The sequence below is a fragment of the Penicillium vulpinum genome, assembly GCF_028829585.1.
Source record: "Penicillium vulpinum strain IBT 29486 chromosome Unknown utg000001l_segment0_segment0, whole genome shotgun sequence".
In the NCBI taxonomy this organism is placed as follows: Eukaryota; Fungi; Ascomycota; class Eurotiomycetes; order Eurotiales; family Aspergillaceae; genus Penicillium; species Penicillium vulpinum.
In genome coordinates, this window is record NW_026643241.1 from 5652017 (window position 1) to 5674913 (window position 22897).

Here is a 22897-nt window from a genome sequence, read left to right on the forward strand (position 1 = left end):
GGAGTTGAGTAGACGGGGCTGTGGCCAGGTGCCAAGCGTTGGCTTATTCCGTATTCTCCATACAAATCATCCCATGGCTCGTATGGAAGTTGCAGCCTTTGCGCTAGCACTGTCACATTTGACTTTGTATATTGAGGATCCCTTGGCTCATTGAGTGCGCTGCGCCCTGCAGGACTGGTGACTCAGTATTAAAGGTTCCGACTTTCCAACCTTGGAAGCTCTCCGTGTTGAGTCACTTCCGACATCTTTAAATAAGACGAAAATAGCCTCGGAACTAAAAAACACAACATCAACTACAACATCAACTACAACATCAACTACAACATCAACTACAACATCAACTACAACATCAACTACAACATCAACTACAACATCAACTACAACATCAACACCAACACAGCATGACTCCATCATTGAAATCTCGTGTCCAAGGCGCCATCTGGGGCGTCTGCGTAGGTGACGCCCTCGGTGGCCCCGTACAATTCAAAGACCCAGGAACATTCCAGCCGGTCAAATACTTACGATATGTCGCGCCCTTCGACCAACCAGCTGGGTAAGTTCTCATCACAGTCATATATGCGAAGTACTTGTGACTAACATGAACAAGATCCTACTCCGACGACGGGTCTATGACTCTAGCCCTGGCATGCTCCTTCTCCAAGTCCGAGATGCAATATAACCAAGAGCTATCAGTTCGGCACTTTGTCGACTGGCTGACCACAGGCCGTTTTGGCACTGCCAATCACTCGTGGGATGTAGGGCGCTCTACTCGCACCTCCCTGAACACGTGGATAAAGTTTGGCATTGAGGAAGGAGACTTCGAATTTGCCCAGACGATGGTTATTGGCAGATTAAATTACCCTGAGCACTCAGGGAATGGGAGCTTAATGCGGATTGTCCCGATTGGTTTGGCTTACTGGTACGATTCTGAAACGGCAAGGGAAGTGGCCAGAAGACACAGCCAGGTCACCCATCCTTCGCTCGCGTGTGTGGAAGCGTGTGAGGCGTACACAGAGCTGGTGTGTAAGATTATGAATGGTACGTGTTAATTCTGTTTTTCTTTTCGGGACTTGTCACTTACTGTTTTGTAGGTCAGACGAAAAAACAGCTCTTCTTCGCGCTCTCTCAGTTCCCATTTACTCAACCTGATCTGGAGAAGCGCATGTCGCGGTACAGATACAAAACACTCAACGACTGGAAACTAAAGGAGCCTAGTGATATGACGAGTAGTGGATGGGTTGTTGATACACTTGAGTGTGCCCTGTGGGCGTTCTTCAAGTATGATACCTGGAAGGAGGGAGCTTTGGCAGTCGTCAATCTGGGTGGTGACTCGGATACCGCAGGGGCTGTTTATGGAGGTTTTGCGGGCTGCTTCTATGGGTTTGACTCTATTCCTCCTTCATGGGTGGAAGGAATGAAAAATAAAGGGGTTATCGAAAGTATTACAGATACTTTTGCTAATGGGATTGCTTGAGATTCTTGCATGATATATTGGGAAACTGTTCCAGCGTACATACATATCTATGTATGTAGGTAGTCAAAGTGCTAATGCAAACACTACATTGGCTCTATCGCTACTTCCTAACTAAGTCCATGTCAACAAATGTTATGCAAAATGGGAAAGAGCGACGTTTGACAGTATAAACGAAGGTGCAAGGACTGTCCACTCTAGGAAGGTACGTGAAGTATAAAAAGACGCCAACCACCTTTCCTCCTCCTCTTCTCTTCTCTTCTTCCTCTCCCCAGCCCTCTATACCACCATCTCTATGTAGTCCGCTTGAGATAGCGTAGGAGGGTCCCCGGTGCCTCGCCTACATGGATCTCAACATTATGTTGAGGTCCTTGCAGGCCCTCACTCGGATTGAATCCCAGTTCTCGTGCGAGTCTTTTGATAAAGCCATGGCTGAGCATTTGGGCTTGCCATGGTAATTGGTAGATCCCACAGAATATACCTCTATTTGTTTGATCGAACTATGTATGTACCTAGGGAGATGCCCAATATATTGCAAATTTGAGACGTGGCTTTCAGGGCTGATATATATACAGAGTCACAGGCTGTCCCTGGATATGAAGTATAGATCTTCAGGGAGGTGGCTGTAGGATAGGTATCTAGATGTCTCATGTTGAGGCAGTGGACTCTGCTAAATTCATATGATAGGTTTCAAGATCCGCAATGACGGGTGATACCAGATGAGTTCCTCGCAGATGATTCTAACATGATAAGACAACCCCTCAGATGCGCAAACCATGGTTTCTGGTGCTAAGATTGCCTTGATGTTATAGGTAACTAGAATAATCCGCTTTGTTATCAATCCTGCTATATATATGCGGCTCTTACAGTTTAGTGAATCATTTGATAGCCATCTGCACATATATATAGGTACTGAGCATAGCTCAATCAGCCTCTTGTTCTGTGATAGAGCTATTTCTAGTTAGTGAATGTACATGTTACATACATAAAAAACTACTTCAAGGTGAATAATAAGAAAAATCGGGAATGTAGTACTTTGATATCAAGCCCAATGTGGACCCGAGATCGGAGCGCCAAGAGTAATATTGCATTCTAGAAGAAGAACAAATGACGTAGGCCCTGGTCTTCTAAGAGCTATCACCGTGAGACTTCAATATGATCTGTACAATTTTGTATACATACTACATGTACAGAGTAATATCTGTATATAAATTTCCATAAGACCAATTGACCGTTGCCTGACCACAAGGGTTCCGAGGTCTTACGCGGCCCAAGGCGGACACATGTGGCGGGAAACAGGCCATGTTTTTGACCCGGCTTCTTGATACTCCGTTCTGACTCCAATAATTGGGATCGAATTTGATTTAGTATGCCAAAAAATACCCCCCAGTATGCAGTAGTCAAATAGTGAGTTGCTTGTTCTAGGCTATATATAGGGGGGAAAGAAAAAGAAAAAAAAGTACACCGTAAGCTCACGGTGATTAGACCGGACCTCCGGCCACGAGGGCGTAACGGTACTTGGACATGCACTGTACATGCTGGATCATCTAAATGATCTTGGTGATTTTTGTTCTGTTTCTTTCAATAATGACAAATACATGAAAAATCTTCAATTCTAAGAGGTTATAACTGTAGATCTTGAACAAGTGCCAGTATAAAAGTTTGGTCCAAACTGCTTCGTCACTGCCAAGCCCTCTCTTCCCCCCGTTCTAACCATCCCCTCTCCCTCCTTTCACTTTTCACTTTTCATCCGTTGACTTTTGACTACTATTTGCCAATATTTCCTTATCAGGCAATCTACAGCCCAATCTCCTAACCCCTTCGGACCAATCTGCAACCTGTCCCTATCAGAACAGGAGGTGACACGCTTGACAACTTTGGGCCGCGACACGGAGAAAGAGGGCTGTCTGTGCTTGGCAGTCTAATCCTCTTCTACAATCATCCCTCGCATCGGTTTCCACTAGCCGATTACGATCTCTTCAATCCCTTGAAAACTGCGACCCTCGCATCACCGCCACCATGTCCAAAGTCGTGCGGAGCGTGAAGAACGTCACAAAAGGATATTCCTCAGTGCAGGTCAAGGTCCGAAATGGTATGAGTCGATTCCACTGCTTCAACCTTCGGGGCGATCATCAAGTTGCGGTCGCATGTGCAAAACAGTTGTTGCTATGGCTTATGCTGCCCCTGTCTTTTCCCCCGGGGGTTGCTTGCTGCATTGCGCCCATGCATTCCGCGTAGATTGTAATCAAGTTGCTAACTTATTTTTCTAGCTACCAGTAATGACCCCTGGGGCCCTACGGGGACCGACATGTCCGAGATTGCCGCCATGACTTTCGGGAGGTGAGTTGGGTCTGCGACCAACTGTGTCGGCACCGCTAACGCCACTTCCATAATAGTCCGAACGAGTTCTACGAGATCATGGACATGCTTGATAAGCGACTCAATGATAAGGGCAAGAACTGGCGCCACGTGCTAAAATCACTGAAAGTCTTGGACTACTGTCTCCACGAAGGCTCTGAATTGGTGGTAACGTGGGCCCGGAAAAATGTCTATATTATCAAGACTTTGCGCGAGTTCACATACGTGGATGAGGAGGGAAGAGATGTTGGCCAGAACGGTAAGTTGTCTCTTGAAAATCAGAGGTCTCGCAAAATTGACAGATTGGTGTTCTGTAGTTCGGGTGGCAGCAAAGGAGTTGACTGGCTTGGTACTGGATGAAGATCGTTTGCGCAGCGAACGCTCAGATCGCAAACTCTGGAAGACTCGCGTGAGCGGACTCGATGAAGGCTATGGAAACTCCCCCGTGGAACCGCCGCGCAGAAACCAACGCCGACGCAACGGGGAGGAAGACTCCGATGCTGAATACCGCTTAGCTATTGAAGCCAGCAAGGCTGAAGCTGAAGATGAGCGCAGGCGACGGGCCAAGGAGACAATGGCAAATTCGGACGATGAGGATCTTGCCAAGGCCCTCAGGCTTAGCAAGGAGGAGGAAGACCTCCGAAAGCGCGAATTGGAAGAGAGCAACGCCCATTCTCTCTTCGACGACACCCCAGCTCAAGCACAGCCAACCGGCTACAACCAGGGCTACCAACAGCAAAGCGCCGTGGACTGGTTCGGCAACCCGATCAATGCGCAGCAACAGCAGCAGCCTATGACAACTGGTTACCTAAACAATCAGTACGCGCAGCCGACAGGGTTCCAGAACCAGCCCACCGGCATAAGCAACCCTTATGCCAATGGCTATCAGGCGCAGCCCTCGGCCTATGAGCAGAACCCTTACGGCCAGCAACAAAACAACTTTTTGCAACCGCAGGCCACTCTCCAACCCCAGCACTCCGCATTCAACCCCAATAACCCTTATGGAGGGGATGTCTTCTCGCAGCAGCAGCAGCAACAACCCCAGGAGAATTATCAGAATTCAGGAAGCAACAACCCCTGGGCTGGGAACCAACTGCAGCCCGCTGATGCCCTCAAGCCCATGCCGACAGGATCAAACAACCCCTTCGCTCAGCGTACTCAAACACAGTTCAACAACCCTGCACGAACAGGCCCACCAACACTCAATTCCTTGTCGGAGGACCGCGCAACGAATCAGTTTGGCCAGAATAATATGCAGTATGGCCAAAACTCGCTGTTCGCCCAATCCACTCAGCCCAACCCGATCGCTAATTTCCAAGCTCCTCAGCCACCAAAGAGCACCCCACCACAGGACCCGCATCATGCTCGTCTCAACGCCCTTCTCGGGTCAGGCGAAGGCCAGGATACCTTCGGCAATGTTGGAGATCTCCGAATCCCCGCACAGCACACAGCACCTGGCACATTTGTCAATTCTGCCGGTCAGGGTTTGGACCGCCTACACGCTGCTCCTACTGGAAACCCATTCTTCGGTCAACAATTCACAGGCATGCCGCAGCAGACCGGGTATATGCAGCAGCAGCAACAGCCTAACAATAGCAATCCCTGGGGAGGTCAGCAACAGCAACAGCGCGGCGGTAGCCTGATTGATCTGTGATCACTGTTTCGTGGGCTCTTCTTTATTGATTCATTCCTGACTTCGCTAAGGCCACTCACGCGGATACCATCTATCTCATTTTCTCTCTATGTTTCTCGCTCAGTCATTCAGGGCTTGGTCGTCTGGTTTTTACCCGGTCTCGTTGTTCTTGCTTCCTTTATTTTTTATCTCTATCGTTCCTGGATACTCAGCACAATCTTCCTACGTCGAATTGTGGGTTTGTTAAAGCCGTGACGGGAAGGCTAAAAACTAGAGCTTTCTTTTTCTTCATGTCCTCGATGGCCTACATTCTTCGAGGTTTGACTTGGGATCCATTTGTCTTGTCTTGTATTCTCTCCTGCCTCAAGATAACTTTTTCTTGTTTGTCATTGTCTGCCATTAGGATATCCTTTTCATTTCAAACCACTTTCTTGACATCTTATCAGACTCCCTCGTGCTGCATAGTTATTCCGAGTTTGGTTATAAGTCTAGTCAAATTGATTGAGTACTAGCTGGTGTGTGTGATCAAGAAGGTTCTCATGATGTCTCTATATGTAACTATATTTTGTGCTTATCTGCTCGTAGTATTGGCAAACGTCAAGGACAGAACCAGGGCAACACAGAAGAGCCAACCTAGTTACCACGCCAAACCATGATACCATAGGGATCACGATCAGTCTGGCTAACAGAAACCTCAACATCGCCCTGGGTATTACAAAGGCCTCGAATCTGGGACGCAGCCGCCAATTGAGCCTCACTAAACCTTTCACGATAAGAAATAGTCCTCTCAGCCTCTATCCAAGCCAGATTCCACTGATTTGTAACCTCAGCAAACAATTTAGGCTGCATCACCGAGCGCAAATATCCACGTTCCGAGTTAGTATGCGAAAGCGAGATAACAACAGAACCCCGTTCCGTGGCAGCCAAAGCCTCATGGTGACTCATTTCACCAGTCAGCAGGAGATCAGGAAGTTCCCCATCACCTCTGAGAAGCACGCCCGAGCCAGAACCGGGACACATGCCCACCGTTCGGATAAAGATATCATCAACGGAGTGGCCTTGTGGGATGGCGATGGGGATACCGCCTGGCAGACCGATTCCGCGAGCGATGTTGTCGATCAGGATAGTGAGGGGCTGTTCCTCGGCGAAGGTCACCATACGGCCGGAACCAGCTGACTCAAATCCTTCTGGGATCGAGGCTGACGGGGATGGGTGAATTGTGGATCTAGTGTGCTGTGGTACTTGCGAGGGGATTGGGGCTTGCACGGCGGGGATGGGTGCTTCCGGGTATGTTGGGGCAGAGTACATGGTCGAGGAGCAGGGTTCGACAGTAGCATTTGTGGGTTGTTGCACGGGTTTGAAGTTTCCTGTCACTACATCGCAGAGCCAGTCGGCCATGCCGCCGGGGACGGTGTCGACTGCTGTGTGCGGGGAGTAGACGCTGATTCCATGTTGTGCTAGGCGGAGGAGGGATCGTTGTTGGGAGTCGGCGAAGGTGAGGGATTTCAGGCCGCGGAAGATTATGGGGTCTGTGTGGATGGTGTTGTGTTAAGGTTTGGGTCCAATTGTGGATGCCTGTTGATGAAAACGAGGCGTGCGTCTAATCGCAAGTAGCATAATTCCTCGGGTGTGACTTACGGTATGCGACGATAACCGAGTTACGGTTTTGAATAGCTTCATCAGCAACAGCCGTGGTGAGGTCAATCGTAAGGAGGACCGAGTTATTCTGTACCCGGGATTTGTCGAAAGGAGCTTCGAGGAGCACTACAATTCGCCGAGGTCAGTACGTTGCATAAGTCAATAAAATAGTGTTTTGAAAAGATGAAGAGCTTACATCCTGTATTATCGAAGCTCTTGTCTGCCAATGCCTCCGGGTATCTGCATATAGGAGGTTAAATGAAGCTCCATGAATGCGGGGAGCTCTGGGATTCAAGTGGGGGGTGAATTTACAGCTTTCTCATGGAGCTCACCACAGCATTGGTGAATGGCGAGCATTCCGAAGATTTCATATTGAAAGACATGGCAGAGTATCGACGTGTAGCAGTGCGAAGAAAATTCATAGAGAGACGTCAAAACCTTGAAGATTGAGGAAGCGCAATGCACGGAAAATGATAATCAGCCACACACACGTGCTCTCACCAGCCACAGCCGACTGGAGGCTCTGAATTTGTAATGAAGGCAAATTCCCATACTTCGCGATAACCTCGGGTTTGGCACATTATCTCCTCTCGTCTTCTCTCCCTCCCATCTCAGGCCATACTTGATGTTCTCCCGCACCTCCTCTTTAACCGTCTTGAGCAGAAGCTGCCGCTATCTCCTCCGCCCTCACAATAATACCCAACGGGCCTCATTTTCCCTCACCGCGCGCTCCCACTACGCCATCAACGCCGCTATGGCCGACACATCTGGAATCACCGCAGAATCGCTGAAGAACAAGTTGACTGAAGTGCTGCAGGCGCAGCATGTGGAGGTTGAGGATCTATCGGGTATGGAAATTAAAATTGAAAATGGAATGGGAATGGCGCCCGCTATGACGTCGAAACATTCTCTTTTTTTTCCCGTTGATGTTTAGCTGACGCTCTGTCTTTTGGGATTGATATAGGCGGCTGTGGACAGGCTTTCCAGGCTGTGATTGTTTCCCCCCAGTTCGAGAGCAAGACTATGCTTGCGCGACACCGGCTCGTCAACTCCGCGCTCAAGGCCGAGATCGCTGCTATCCACGCTTGGACACCCAAGTGCTATACCCCCGAGCAGTGGCAGGCGCTGCAGCAGTAATTTTTCTTTCCGCAAGGCGAGGATATTATAAACCATGGCTTCTTCCCAGAGGTATTTTTGGAAGAAATTGGACTAGACCAACGGTCGCGGGGTTCGGACTTGGTTTAGGAACGAAGGATCGGCCATTGATTTCTAATTGCTTGATTCGAGTATATGCTTGCCCATTTAATTCTGGCATCGATTTATCAGGCGTTGGCCGGGTTGGAAAGGATGGAATAATTGTACATTAAAACCCTGCGCTACCAAGTACCGTGCGGCAGGGATCGGAAATAAATCGTGCCTTGGGCCCATGATATATTTCTATATTTCTTCCACTATTTGCAAGGAGTTCAAAGATCTATCTAAAGATGGCTTCAACCGAGCACCTTCTCGGCAGCGGAAACTTTCAAGTGATGTTAGCATAGAACAATTTGCTCGACAGAAGAGAAGCATACCGTTAAGACCGGTGTTGTCAGGCTCGACGAAAGCCTCCTTGACCTTTCCATCCTCGACAAGAAGAACGTAGCGCTTGCTGCGGTTGTTGCCGAAGATGGCGGCGCTGTCGAAGCTGAGGTCGAGCGCCTCGGTGAACTTGCCGGAGGGGTCACCCAAGAAGCGAATCTGTTAAAAAGACAATGTCAGCCCTGTCGCTAGAATCAAAATACCACAAAAACAAAACTAAAAAAAAAGCCACTTACGCCGCTCTCGCCGGTGGGATCGAGGGAATCAGCCCAAGCCTTGGTCCTATATGATAGCTTTGTCAACAAATGTCCGAACAAAGCTTTCGCCCCGCAACTTGACATCTATAGCTTACACGAAGGGATCATTGACAGAGATGACGAAAGCCTGACCAGCCTCCTTGAGCTTGGGGTGGTTAATGAAGCCGGGAACATGGGTGCTGGAGCACGCAGGGCCTTAAATAATGTCAGTACCGAACAGGTGTTTTTATTTCCTATTGAAGTAGGGTGAGTTCACGTACTGAAGGCAGCCGGAGTGCCAATGATAACAGCCTTGTTCTTAATCTCCTTGGCCAAATTGACCTTGTTACCAGGGGAGTTCTCAACCAGGACATCCAGGTTGGGGATGGCGTCGCCCTTCTGCACGAACGCGGGCGCAGTGCTGTGGAAGAGGGATGCTTGCGCGCGAACGCGGGGGATGTTTGCGATACGGCGGGCGGCGAACATGATTTTAATTGAATTAATGATGTGATTGGCTTATCTGTATATCAAATGGATGAGAATGGTAAGAAGTGTTTGTTGTGAAATAACGGGGAGAGCTAGGGCGGTATGCGTGAGGGGAGCTTGGGTAATTTCGTCATGGCGCGCTTTTGCAGTCCAGGGCTATATTGCATTATTTTTAGGAACTCTGCTTACACCTCATTATTGACTTTTATATGCTTATTTGCTTTTTTGTGTTTATTTTCACCTTCGATGCACATCATTTTTTAATATTGACAACCTGGAACTCGTCCTCGTACCTGTGGATACCTCCAGTGCAACCTGCGGAGACTATACCGCAGGTACCGCGAAGCAACCTATATGAGCTGTCACGTATATTAAGCGCTTTCTTTTAAGAACTGGGCGGACCAGCCACCTTCGAATCGGATGATATGAAGTCACATCCTATTCCTCCATGACGCAGTGGATCCTTGCTCCGTCACACGGTGGATCATTGACCCCCTGCTGAAGGATGCAGTCATCTTCTAGTTCAACATGAAGTTTGGCGCCAGCACAACAGTTTAAAGAACAATGGACTTGACTGGTGGAGCTCAGATGATATTACTGATGGTGTGCTCTTATTATGACGACAATGTGTTACGGTGAGCAACTTGGGTGTTATAGCTTTTCAATCACTATCTGGACTACTTGGCTGGCTTCTAGACCATGAACCACGTCTATATTGCAAAGAGATATAGGTAAGGTCTTTTCTAGAGTTGAATTTCTGGGCAATTCTTCGAATAAGATACCTTGTAGCCATTATATGTAACATTTTTATCTTAGTCTTCGGTTTCGGTAAAAGTGGATAAGTGGTTCTTCTCACCGTTTAATAGGTTCATATGAATCAAACCTGTTCACACCTCGAACACATGATACTGAAACACGCGGAGAATGGCAGGGCTGATCACTATATGTTATCCATATTATCCATATAAAAACATATTAAACAGCGGTTCTCAGTGGAGCATATACTGCTTATTCCCCGTTACAAAGACTTGACCTCTTTGTCTTGGATATCTCCTTTCCCTAACCCACTTGGTCTACGCTAATTCAATGTCTCACCATTTTCATAAGGTCATTGGGGGAGAATGCATGTTCTTCCCCCCCCCCTCCATCTCGTGCGCACTGACACGATCCCCTCCATATCATGTCTATCCTGCATCTCGCTGTTCTAATAGGCGAATGAGATCTAGGTCTGAGGTTTTTTTTTTCTGTGTTTTTTTTTTATAGGAACTTATACGGAGTACCTATACAATACCTAGCTAGTACCTCGTCAGGTCCGTGTGTGTGACATACTGGAATTTTGCCCCTCGTTGGTCCCTGAGTTCTAGGATATTCAAGATCGACCTCCTTGCATTAAGAAATGTAAAAATCCAAGATTATTATATATATGTTATATAGAATGAAATATATATAATAATATAAGGATGTTATTTATAGGAAGAAAAAAAGGATAAGGAAATAGTCAAGTAACCCTGGAACATAGCAAGTCCATCTCATGTACCAGACAGTACCTCCACAGTAACTTTGGTACTTGGCTCTACCGCTAAACCCAGTAACTGACCCCCCGTTATTTCATTTTTTTTCTTTCTTCCCACCCTCCGAAAAGGTCTGGCTTTCTCCCCTTATATTCTTTCTTTTCCTTGAGTGTGATCGAGGTCATCCCCGTTATATTTACAATCGAGTTTATCCGTGTTGGGACGAGACCAGCCAGACTGCTTGTTCGACCGGTCGCGACCCGTCTAGCCCAGCATGGACGGTGGCCAGACCTCTTCCAATCCCGCCCCCGCTGGGAACTCCAGTGATTTTGTTAGTGATCCTATATCCTTGTGAGATATCTCTACTAACATCATGAATAGGTACGGAAGCTGTACAAGTGAGTATTGCTCCTCTTCACAAACTTCCCCTGGTATCCTGTTATCCCGTTGGAGCCTTTTTTTTCTGATATCTCTCGCAGAATGCTGGAGGACCCAACCTATGCGTCGATCGTACGCTGGGGTGATGAAGGAGATTCCTTTGTGGTATTGGAGGTAATGCGCCCGTGTCTTTGTGTGGAATTCGGTTTCTTTGTGTGCTTGGCTAACTTTGAATCCCCGACAGTGCGAGAAATTCACCAAGACCATCTTACCGAAACATTTTAAACACAGCAACTTTGCCAGTTTTGTACGCCAACTGAATAAATACGATTTCCACAAGGTCCGACAAAACAATGAAGAAAATGGGCAGTCACCATATGGGCAAAATGTACGCATCTACCCCCCAATTTGAAGGTCAGACTGAGAGTCTGACACAAATCACACACAGGCATGGGAATTCAAGCACCCGGAGTTCCGCGCAAATAGCAAAGAATCCCTCGATAATATTCGACGAAAGGCACCCGCACCACGAAAACAAACCCAACCCACTGATGAATCCGTACCCACGCAACAAATTGATCTTCTCAACCAGCAGATTGTGGCACAACAGCAGCAGATCCAACATCTATCAGATCGATATGCCCAACTCACGGTGGATCACCAACTTATGCTACAGGAAGTGATGCGAGTGCAGAAAACAGTTTTAAACCACGAGAATGTCATTCACCAGGTGATGACCTACTTGCTTTCGGTGGATGCACGCCAGCGTCGAGATAGCAAGGCTGTGAATTTCCAGGCGCCTGGAACAACACTGAGCCCTTCCCAGGTTGGAACAGTGGATGATGAACCCTCATCGCCTCTCCAGCAAGCCTCAAAGCTCCTGAATGACATGAACGCCGAACTACAATTCAATATGAATGGTGTTGACTCGATGAACGATCCCCAGAAGGCCGTCGTTTCAACTCCCAACTTGGATCCTAATGCGCGAAATGGTTCGATCCGTCCCACGACTACCGCACCACCAAATCCAGCACTCGTTTATCCCAAGATGGCCGGTGATCTAGAGCAAGTGGTGTATCCCGTGGGTGCCACAAATGGCATTGATCCCATGTACAGCGAACATATCAACAATGTTCCGTACCCAATGCCCGCCAAGCAGGAGATGGATTCTTCAGATGCCCGACGGCAGTTCCCCGACAACCGGAAAAAAAGCACCAATGTGGACCCTGGTTGGGTTCGTAGCCCACAGATCCTCTTGGTTGAGGATGATGCCACTTGTCGACAGATTGGCGGCAAATTCCTGTATTCTTTCTCTTGTGTTATTGATACCGCGGTATGTCATCAATCTTGTCCTACAGAATAGCACAAAGTTACTAATATCTCCAATAGTTTGATGGGTTGGAAGCTGTGAACAAAATTCAGGGTGGCTCAAAATACGATTTAATTCTGATGGACATCATTATGCCGAATTTAGACGGTGTATCAGCATGCCATCTCATACGCCAATTTGACCGTACCCCTATCATCGCCATGACCTCGAACATTCGAAGCGACGACATCCAGCTCTACTTCCAACATGGTAAGACAGACATGAAAAATTGAATCAAGATCTTCCACTAACCTGTTTTAGGAATGGACGATGTTCTTCCAAAACCATTCACTCGCAAGAGCCTTCTTGATATGCTTGAGAGACATTTGGATCATCTCAAAATTTCACCCCAGAACCCAGGAATGGAGCCAGTCCGGCCTTCCGCGGCCGCTGTGACCATGGCAGCTGCAAATCAAAATTCAGCAGCCCAGTCGATCAAAGAAGACAGCTCTCCAGGCCAATCACCCGCTGGATCAATGAACAACTGGCAATCGCCTAGCCAGTTCCAAAATATGCAGGCTGTTCCACCGAATATGCCAGCAGTTCAAGGGCCATATGTTACAGCCCCACCGGCCGCCTACGCTCTTGACCAGAATGGCGTCCAGTACCCAGCACCACCAGTAGGAGTCCCAACTGGAGGTGCTCCTATTCGTCCTCCGCATCGCCGTCAAATCTCCGATATGGCCAGTGCCGCCGACAACCCCAACATGCCAAAACGGCAACGCATGTACTCCCAACCTCAACCCATGCTTGCCGTGCAAGCTGGTCGACCTGGCTAAACCAGCTTTCCAGCCATTCGTCTTGGCTTTTATCTTTACTATACTTCACCTTTTTTTTCCCGCCTGTCTATTGACTCACGATTCCCACTTGTCTATAACGAGGTTCGAAATTCCAAATCGTACATTTTGCTACTCTTCGCGGACGTCTTGAATCGCCGCAGTTTTGTCACCCGCCCTTTACAGGTTCTGGCGTTGGGTTTTGATTTAAATTGGGCGGCGAATTGTGTGCGACTTTACATGCGTCAGCTATACCCACCGTGGGTTCCATGCATTTACGGAGAGATTGTTTCGTCAGGTACATATTTACAAACATATTATTACTTCTCTCCTACATTCTGCCTGTAACCACGCAGGGGTTCAAGGTTTGTAATCGGGTTCCACTGTTCCAGGGCTTGTAAGTCGTATACGAATAGGTACATAAAGATGTAAACAGTAGTATTTCCGTAGTATTTTCCCCAATTGATGCCCAGCACCTAAATTTACATATGTACATGTATAAGGATTCACCTCAAACCCCGAAGTTCTCCACTTGTAAACAAACATGCTCATCTCCCGCATTCCCTAATTTTCGCGGGTCGGGCGGACGAACTGCAGGAGAAATAAACTGGGAGGTCTAGACCATCGAAAGTGAAATTAAAATATTTAAACTCCTCCAGGAGGGCCCAGACCTTGAGGGGAGTTCTGGGCCTCTTTGGATTCTCTAGGGCTGTGTGGTCTTGTGGCTAGGGCTTACGCCACCTTGCTTGTTTTTGTTTGGTTGGTTTGCACTTGAGAACTACGTGGTATATAAAAGTACCTGTGCCATCTCTAGATTTTATTGCCATATATCTTGTGAGTCTCAAGAGGTAACTGTTATTTGAAGCAGTGTTGCGAGGTTTCCCACAGTGCAGAAGTTTTCTAGCAAATGACTCCATGATGCTCTATGATATGGTTTCGGAGATCTCATCCAGTCTTCCTCTCATCTTTCATATTTGAACCAGCTGTTCATATGCAGACGGGTAGTATATCAAATCAGCTACCAGCAAGTCTCGGGGCCGGGACAGAGATATATTCTGACCACTCCTAGCCAAATACGTACATATGTATACACTCAACAGGCCAGACACGCTACACCGCTTCGGTCTAGCCAAATCCACGAAGCTAGCGCGCTGTAATGCAATGTATATAACAGTCTGCAATGAAAATAACAGCCCAGGATGCCCAGAAAACCACAGAACTACCTCTGGCGAGAACCGCTGTACACCAGAAACCGTTTATAACTGCGAGAGATGCTATTACATTTAATGAGACCCACAATTAGACCGGTGCTGCAAGCTGTGTGGCTTGCTTTACGGACAGCACGACTGAGAGCTGGGTCATGTGTCAATAAGGCTATGTATGGCGCCCTCGTGCTTGATGGTATTATGGCTGAGTTGGCACATTTTAAGACCGACTACTCCGTACTCTGTACATACTACTGAGAAGGATGGCTTGGCAGCGCTGGTGCGTGCTGTCATTGCATATTATGAACTTTCTATAGTTCCAACTTGGACAGGCGATGAAATTCTGTAGGTCTCATGTATATCTCATGGATTTCCGCGCGGTACATTTCCCGGCTTATAGACTTGATCTTGATATCAGAAATGGAGTGGAGTTCTTGGCTTAAAGGTTAAAGTGCCCAATAGAGACACTAGATAGGTAGGTAGGTAGGTAGGGCCTCCGGAACCGCATATAGATATATGAAACATTTTAAAGTAATATAACAGGAACATAGTCTTGTCAGTCTATAGTTCCATCCGAAATGAGCGATGCTACGAAGATTGAGCTATTTATAGAAAAATGTAGGCATTGCAAAAGCCTTTCATTGAAAACTGATCGATGTAATCTTGTGGGTCGTCACTCATGATGCTAGAATCCAGGATAAAACCAAAACCAACCGAGAAAATCAGAATAGAAAAAGGAAAAGCCATAGGAAAAAGAATAGTAAATCGCCTATGCTTTCTTCTCGGCGTCCGGCGCTTGGGATGAATCACCAGTGGATTCAGGCTCAGCATTGCCTGCTTGGGGTTCTGTAGAAGGGCCTTCATTCTTGGCTTCTTCCTCTTCTTTCGGTTTGGTGTCTGTAAGGACAATATCACCGTCGCTGTCGGTAGTTGATTCGACCTTTTCCTGTTCTTCCGTTGCCTGGGTGGCGGTGGCATCGGCTGCAGCCGGGACATCGGCGGTACCATCTGTGCTAAGACGCATCTCGACACCTTTGCCGTCTTGCAGGCCCATATCTTCCACGCCGAGGAGGATTGGGCCACGGGCGTGAGGAACCTCATCAGATGACTCTGGTGAGGTGTTAGCAGCCGTCTCTTCGGCTTCGGAGGTTACCAGGGTCGTGGTGCCCGGTTCCACCTCAGGTTGTGTAGGTAGAGCTTCAGTGCCTGGAGAAAAACGTTAGTGAACAGGAAACCAGTGTCTCGGTAATAATGGATAAAAGTACCCTCGACTAATATGCCTGCGTCTCCGTTGGCATCCTCGCCTGCGAATGAGGGATTGTTTAGCCACGGGATCGGAGTAAGTAGTGCACCGCCCAGAGATTCATCGCTTCCAAGACCCTGTGCAAAGTCTGGGGCTATATAAACCCCACTGCTATTACCAGGAAGCACTAGCCCGTTCGTGGGAGCATTCGTGACAGCCGGCGTTTGGAATGGGAAAATATCTGCGGAGCTTGTCACTGAGACAACGCGATCGACAGCACGTAGGTATGCGGGTAAGGTTCTGTAGTGCTTGGTCGGGTAGAGTACCAGCTCTGCGAGTCTCTGAATGGTGTGTGGGGGCTTATCCTCGAAGAAGGATTTAATGGATGAGCGTATGGCGCTCAGAAGAAATGCAAGAGGAGGTGGAAGCCGGCCATCCGTGCTCGCACCAGATGGCTGAGGCTGTGAGTCTGGCACTCGCTCACTCGACGGCGGAGAGCCAGTTCGCGCTGCCTGAGGTGAAGTCTGGATGTCGGTGGGGGATGTGTTTTCCTTATTGCTGCTTTCGGGTGGGATGGAATTTGCCTGGGAAGAATGGTTGGGAAATGGTTGCTGGCCGATGGGGTCGGGGCGCGCTTGAGGCATGGGGAACACATTGTATACGATCTGGAGCTACTGGTCAGAGAAGTCGGGCAGGGGCAGCGAAGTATAGCGCACATATTCCAGTCGCTCGATCAGTGGTGCAGCCATGCCGTGCCATCTCTCTCTGTATCAGCGCGTTAGCCTCAGAAGCGTTTGGGGATCTTGGCAGGGCAGTTTCACGTACAAATCCATCGGGCCGCCATTGGCGGCTATTTGGAGAGCTTCCTCGTCTGTAATTTGAATATTAGCAGGGCCCATTGCAACTCAGACTGGGACTGCGACTGTGATGGTAAACATACCCAAAGACATTGTCCAGTCAGCTGTGCATGGAGAAGCAGAGAGAGTCGAAGCTGCGACAAGGGCGCGGCAGTCGACATCGGTGATTGGCCTGAGCTTATCGATAGTGCCACGTGACTCTCCGCGAATTTTCGGAGTTGAGGGGCACCGTCGATCTCTCATTTGACATATCTCGATCAATTGCTTCTCGTTTTAACGCTTCGATCCGACATTATGTGGAACTCACCCAAGGTCGGAATCCTCGGTGGTGGCCAACTGGGCCGCATGCTCGTCGAGTCCGCCAACCGATTGAACATTCAGGCCAATATCCTAGATGTCGACAACTCTCCCGCCAAGCAGATCAGTTCGCACGACGGCCATGTGACTGGTTCCTTCAAGGAGCCTGAGGCCGTGCGCAAACTGGCTGAGACCTGCGATGTCATCACCGCCGAGATCGAGCACGTCGACACCTACGCTCTTGAGGAGGTTGCGTCGAAGGTGCGGGTCGAGCCTAGCTGGCAGGCTATTCGGACAATCCAGAACAAGTTCAATCAGAAGGAGCACCTCCGCAAATATGGAATTCCTATGGCCGACCACCGGGAACTGGTGAACAATACACCCGAGGAATTGGCTCAGATTGGAGAGGAGTTGGGCTACCCCATGATGTTGAAGTCGAAGACTATGGCATATGACGGGCGTGGTGAGTCATATGTGATGTCGAGAGGGTATACATTCTTATTAACATATGAAAGGAAACTTCCGTGTCAACTCCAAAGAAGATATTTCAGAGGCCCTTGAGGCTCTGAAGGACCGCCCCCTCTACTCCGAAAAATGGGCCTACTTCAAGATGGTTAGTACTACAATTAAAACATCATACCATGTACATCTCTAATATGACACATCCGCAGGAACTCGCTGTCATGGTCATCAAAACCAAGGACGACGTCCTCTCCTACCCCACCGTTGAGACCGTCCAAGAGGACTCAATATGCAAGCTGGTGTATGCGCCAGCCCGCAACGTCTCCGACGCCATCAACCAGCAAGCACAAGCTCTCGCCCGCAAAGCCGTCTCCGCCTTTGAAGGCAAAGGCGCTTTCGGCGTGGAGATGTTCCTCCTAGAAGACGACAGCCTCATGCTCTGCGAGCTCGCAAGCCGAATCCACAACTCCGGCCACTGGACAATCGAAGGCTGCGCTCTATCCCAATTCGACAGCCACATCCGCGCAATCCTCGACCTGCCCATCCCACCCAAGAGCCTCGAGCTCCTGCAGCCCTCAATCATGCTCAACATCATCGGCGGCGCAACCCCCGACTCCCACCTCACGGCCACCCAAGCAGCCCTCTCCATCCCCAACGCCAGCATCCACCTCTACAGCAAGGGCGCCGCAAAGCCCGGCCGCAAAATGGGCCACGTCACCGTCACCGGCGCGACCATGCACGAAGCCGAGACTTTCATCCAGCCCCTCATCGACGTCGTCGACACCATGCGCGCCCAGCGCTCCGATATCAAGACCAAGGCTGTCCGCTCCGGTCCCTCCAAGCCCGCCCCCTCCGTCGCCGTCATCATGGGTTCTGACAGCGACCTCAAGACCCTCGTCCCGGGCCTCAAGCTGCTGCGGGATTACTTCGGCATCGAGCCTGAGGTTGAAATCACCTCTGCTCACCGCACGCCCGATTACATGGCCGAGTATGCGGGCAAGGCTGCCTCGCGCGGCATCAAGGTGATCATTGCTGCCGCTGGTGGCGCTGCTCACCTTCCCGGTATGGCGGCCGCTCACACCGCTCTCCCTGTTATCGGCGTGCCGGTTAAGGGCAGCTCGCTCGACGGTGTCGATAGTCTGTACAGCATTGTGCAGATGCCGCGTGGTACGTTATTTTCCATTCTACTCAATTTTCTTTATTCCCCCTTTCCACCTATCTACTTTGGCCCGATCTATATGTCTAACATTCCATAATAGGTGTCCCCGTCGCCACTGTCGGTATCAACAACAGCATCAATGCTGCTCTCCTCGCCGCGCGTGTGCTTGGCTCTTTCGACCCGGCCATCCAGCGCAAGGTCGAGGCGTACGCTGAGGCTGCCCGTGCCGAGAACATGGAGCTCAAGGGCACCAAGTTGCGCCAGTTGGGATGGGAGAAGTACTTTGAGCAGATGTAAACGATAACCATGTAGACATTTGTGATTTGAGATACGAGATTTTATACGAAAGTGGACGCCGAAAGAAAAAGGGGATAAAAGTGTGGGAGATTTTACCTTCCCTGGGCTTCTTGTATAGCGGAGTTCAGTTTTACTTCTTTTTATAGACGACAATGAATGACTTCTAAGCTTATTTTTTTTTATCTTCTATGGGTCTGGAATACTTCAAAGCCTCCAAGGTTTTGGTCGAAGCGCAGATTTACTTCAAGAACAGTTGAATGATAACGCAGACAACGGTGGCATTATGTATTAGACTACCGTTTAACCAATACTAGTACAAAAAAAATAATGAACATCCGTAGTGCACAAGGGGAAATCATAGCAAAGAAACAAAAAGATCAAGGGACAAAAGAAAATGGCGTTACGCCAATGTGATGTCGATTTTGGCCACAGTTACTCCGTGGTTTAGACGGTGGTCCCGGTAGGAACAGTGTTATTGATAACGCTACTAACGCCATTAGTGCCGTGGGTGGTGCCGTTGACGCCATCGGCGTTATGTTTAATGGCCTCGGTAACATTCTGAGGCTTGCCATTGACGAAAGCCTGGTCAACCTCATCGGAGAAGCCACGGGGCTGGTATCCGTTGCCGTTAGTGGCATTGCCGTTAGAAACAGCGGCCGGGGTGGTGCCAGATGCACTCGACGCGGGAGCAACTCCGGCGCCACCTGCACCTTGTGTGGCGCCCTGGCGCTTATTGGTGATGGGGGCGGCGGACGGGATGCCGGTGGACTCGGATGCATTTCCGAGGCTGAAGATGGGGGACTCCCAGCGATCGCCCTTGGCAGCCAGCTCAGCATACTCGGTGGTCTTGTTGGATGCACCACCGGGGAGCTCGATGTCAGGGAAGATGGACTCGTGGAGGGTCATGACGGTTTGGACCTTGGTGTCACGCTTGGCAGCGCCCTCGACCTGCTTGGCCTTGGCTTGGGTGCGAGCTCGCATGGCATCGGCATAGCGGGAGAAGATGGAGGGCGCGTTCGCGGGGTCTTCGCGGGCGGCTGCCTGGGCACGTCTGGCTTCGGTGTCGATGTCCTTGGCGAAGAGGTCGCCCTTCCGGAAGGCCTCGCGGATCTGGCCCTCGACTACCTTCTGTAGAACAGGTCTGACCACCTTGAACAACATGGGCTTGAAGACATTGAAGAGTAGCTTGTGGTTGGACTTTCTCAGCTTGATATCCATATGCTTGATGCTCACAGCCACTCTGTCCAGCTTGAAGAAATGCTCCTTGTCAGTCTTCTGGGCTGTAGAAGCGGCGATCTTGACGCTAAGACCTTCGCCACCGAGGAAGATGTCCATAATTCCACGATCGGTGATGGCGGGGAAGCCTTCCTTCTTCCTGATGTAGTAGCTGATATCGCGCAGATCAGCCTGAATCCCAGACATGGAGATCATGACCTTATTATCGCGCTTGCTGGAGATCTTCTTGCGGCCCCAGCGGAAGTAATTGTCGCTGCCGAACTCGATGATGTTGGGCATCAGGTTGTCACCCTCGATGCACAGGTTCTCGACCACAACATCGACCATAGGGTCCGAAACCTCGATACGGGGGATTGGGATATAGCGGACATTCTCGAAAATGCTGGGAATGATGATGTCGCGGAGATCCCGAAGAAGATCCGGTTTGAAGGCAGCCTTGCCACTGGCGTCGTGGCCCAGATCCCTGAACAGCTTCTGGACCGACAGAGAAAGTGCCTGGTTTTGTGGGTCCTTCTCGAATTGATCGGCCATAAACTTGACCTCGTCGACAACACGGTCGGCGTGGCCACGGTAACGCTCGCGTAGGAGGTAACGGCCCTTGTCGTATATCTCGTTCCACTGGCGGTTGCACTCATCCTCCATGATGAAACCCTGCTCGCGCAGAGATTTGCTATATCTGGTCAGCTTTCGTTCTGAGGTGAGTTTTCCAATTCACATACCGAATCAAGTTGTCAACATTCGTGAACCAGTTTCGGAGTTCAGGGTCCCTCTCAGCATCGCGGTAAATGGTGTTAAGCGAATCGAAGAAGCTGTCCAAAGAGGTGTGGTTGGCAAAACGTTCGATGAGGGTGCGCAGGTTGTACTGAACAGCCTGAATATCGTCGGTCTTCAGGACATTACGGGCAGAGCTGCCACCCTTCTTAGAGATGTCTTTTGTGTGTCCGACGTATTGCTCGGCCATGCTCAACAAGGTCTCAACAGCCTGCTGGTCTGCGTAAGTTGTTAGTAACATTCCTCGATATTGGAAGATTATGGTTGACTTACAATCGGCATGACCCTGGATCTCAATGATCATCTTCTTCAGGCGCCAGACGGTCTGCTCGCGACGCTCCTTGGGAATCTTCTCGGACAAGTAACTCTTGGTCTTGTCGGAATATTCCCTTTTCTTGGTCTCCGGCGACACACCAGCTTCATTCTCAGTGACTGCGCCGATGCCTTCGTTTTCCTGAGCTAGTGTCAGTATGCGCGCATGGAGGACATATCAGGCATACTTACAGCCTTAGCTTTGTCCTTCTTAAATTTGGACTTCAAGTCATCCTTGGACATATTGGGCTTTTCGTGCCACACGTTTTCCTCTGCAGCTTGGTCGATCTGCGAAAGGTCCTCTTGAGAGGGACGGACCTGGTTGGCGGCCTTTTGAGAAGCATCGGCAGCAATGTCTCTGCCAAGAGTCATGGCATCATTCACTGCACCTTGTTAGGAAATGACCATGATCCAAAAACGGAAGTTTGACTTACATAGTTTTCTAAACTCTCCATTGGTGATCATGAGTGTGCCCAGGGTCTTCAGGCCATCAACGGCTCTGCTTGCATCTTGCTGACCGGCTTCCTTGTCGATGGCAACCCCAGGGCGGTTAGCCTCGGCATTTCCGCCTGAGATCCTCTGAGCTTGCCAGATAAAGTCCTGTAGGAGTTCACCCTCATTTTTGATCAAGAGCATCTTCTTAGCTGCCTCGATGACATTGCGCAGATCTGCCACAAGGGTCTTTCCGTCAGATGAGAGTTCCCTGTGTGGAGATGCGAGGGCCTTGGAGTTCAAGGCACTGTTCAAAGCGATGTCGCATTGCTTGTTCTGTGGGAGGAGGGGGCCTAGTTAGCAATTGTCGCAAGGCCAATGGCCATAGAAGAGGATTGAGACGAACCGAGGGGAGTTTGCTATTCTTGAAGGCTATAGCAAAAAAGAGTTAGCACGGCGATGATTAATTGAGGGCGACGTGGAGGTTGACTCACCATGGTAGATACCAAACAGTTGAAGCTTCTGGTTGATATCCTAGAGCGATTCTCTGTTAGTGGTTGAGGTTGCAATGGATGTCGCATTGTCACACATACCTTCTCCTTCTGCTTGGAGTCGGTGGGAACGTTCACAGACATGATGGAGTACGTATCAAAAGCCAATGATGTAGGGGTGGGATAGCTAAAGAGGTAATTATGTATGAACTGAGGACAGGGTTAGAGATTCTGTCCAGGGCTCTCCGTTTGCATTCATGACAAACAAGGGTCACTCACAAATTAACTATTTATTGAACCTGTGTAGGTGCAAAACAAGGGGTATCACTGGAATGAAGGAAAATATGGTAGAGAGGAAGAAAATTTAAGAAGAAAGAAGGGATGACGGAATATAAAAGACAAGGGAGATAGCGCCATTATGATGAACAGGGGGGATCCAGAGGCAATGATCCCTACTACAAGGAGCTTACCCAATTCGATAGCCCTTCCTAGGTTCTCTGGGGCTGTCACCTAAAGGGCTCTCTCTGTACCCGTCCTATTTGCCCAGCTGCCCAGCCCGGGGGGTACTATACCTACCTAATTAGTGATCGACACTTGACGTCATTCTTTCGTGACACAACTTCGTTTTTTGTTTGGCCACGACGGAAATCTGCTCCCTCCCAGTCAAGGTTATTCCAGTTTTATTCACACTCTTTTCTGTT

At 49.3% G+C, this 22897-nt stretch overlaps 9 protein-coding genes across 9 annotated transcripts; 5 read left to right on the plus strand and 4 right to left on the minus strand.

The window, feature by feature from the left end:
* Positions 1-401: 401 nt before the first annotated feature.
* N7479_002021 (ADP-ribosylglycohydrolase family protein) lies at positions 402-1474 on the plus strand (the record flags this gene model as incomplete). The annotated part of the gene is made up of 3 exons (XM_057249718.1): positions 402-553; positions 608-1038; positions 1092-1474. The coding sequence occupies 3 exons, from the start codon at positions 402-404 to the stop codon at positions 1472-1474; spliced, it is 966 nt and encodes a 321-aa protein (XP_057114150.1).
* A 2008-nt stretch (positions 1475-3482) lies between these two features.
* On the plus strand, positions 3483-5483 carry N7479_002022 (epsin; the record flags this gene model as incomplete). Its single annotated transcript, XM_057249719.1, has 4 exons — positions 3483-3563; positions 3742-3811; positions 3868-4088; positions 4147-5483. The coding sequence occupies exons 1-4, from the start codon at positions 3491-3493 to the stop codon at positions 5481-5483; spliced, it is 1701 nt and encodes a 566-aa protein (XP_057114151.1). The 5' UTR covers positions 3483-3490.
* Positions 5484-6095: 612 nt separating this feature from the next.
* On the minus strand, positions 6096-7483 carry N7479_002023 (Nif3-like dinuclear metal center hexameric protein; the record flags this gene model as incomplete). Its single annotated transcript, XM_057249720.1, has 4 exons — positions 6096-6991; positions 7101-7226; positions 7297-7340; positions 7413-7483. 4 exons carry the CDS (start codon positions 7481-7483, stop codon positions 6096-6098), a joined length of 1137 nt encoding a protein of 378 aa, XP_057114152.1.
* A 242-nt stretch (positions 7484-7725) lies between these two features.
* On the plus strand, positions 7726-8237 carry N7479_002024 (uncharacterized protein; the record flags this gene model as incomplete). Its single annotated transcript, XM_057249721.1, has 2 exons — positions 7726-7948; positions 8065-8237. The coding sequence occupies 2 exons, from the start codon at positions 7726-7728 to the stop codon at positions 8235-8237; spliced, it is 396 nt and encodes a 131-aa protein (XP_057114153.1).
* Positions 8238-8590: 353 nt separating this feature from the next.
* On the minus strand, positions 8591-9400 carry N7479_002025 (peroxiredoxin family protein; the record flags this gene model as incomplete). The annotated part of the gene is made up of 5 exons (XM_057249722.1): positions 8591-8619; positions 8672-8837; positions 8915-8960; positions 9031-9130; positions 9196-9400. 5 exons carry the CDS (start codon positions 9398-9400, stop codon positions 8591-8593), a joined length of 546 nt encoding a protein of 181 aa, XP_057114154.1.
* A 1785-nt stretch (positions 9401-11185) lies between these two features.
* Positions 11186-13437, plus strand: skn7 (uncharacterized protein; the record flags this gene model as incomplete). Its single annotated transcript, XM_057249723.1, has 7 exons — positions 11186-11242; positions 11293-11309; positions 11391-11463; positions 11534-11677; positions 11738-12622; positions 12679-12868; positions 12920-13437. 7 exons carry the CDS (start codon positions 11186-11188, stop codon positions 13435-13437), a joined length of 1884 nt encoding a protein of 627 aa, XP_057114155.1.
* Positions 13438-15408: 1971 nt separating this feature from the next.
* N7479_002027 (uncharacterized protein) lies at positions 15409-16982 on the minus strand (the record flags this gene model as incomplete). Its single annotated transcript, XM_057249724.1, has 5 exons — positions 15409-15845; positions 15905-16547; positions 16599-16647; positions 16708-16753; positions 16823-16982. The coding sequence occupies 5 exons, from the start codon at positions 16980-16982 to the stop codon at positions 15409-15411; spliced, it is 1335 nt and encodes a 444-aa protein (XP_057114156.1).
* Positions 16983-17033: 51 nt separating this feature from the next.
* N7479_002028 (phosphoribosylaminoimidazole carboxylase ADE2) lies at positions 17034-18954 on the plus strand (the record flags this gene model as incomplete). Its single annotated transcript, XM_057249725.1, has 4 exons — positions 17034-17499; positions 17552-17649; positions 17708-18665; positions 18758-18954. 4 exons carry the CDS (start codon positions 17034-17036, stop codon positions 18952-18954), a joined length of 1719 nt encoding a protein of 572 aa, XP_057114157.1.
* A 444-nt stretch (positions 18955-19398) lies between these two features.
* N7479_002029 (uncharacterized protein) lies at positions 19399-22340 on the minus strand (the record flags this gene model as incomplete). Its single annotated transcript, XM_057249726.1, has 8 exons — positions 19399-20860; positions 20910-21180; positions 21235-21415; positions 21466-21656; positions 21708-22041; positions 22112-22137; positions 22200-22239; positions 22299-22340. The coding sequence occupies 8 exons, from the start codon at positions 22338-22340 to the stop codon at positions 19399-19401; spliced, it is 2547 nt and encodes an 848-aa protein (XP_057114158.1).
* Between the last annotated feature and the right edge of the window lie 557 nt (positions 22341-22897).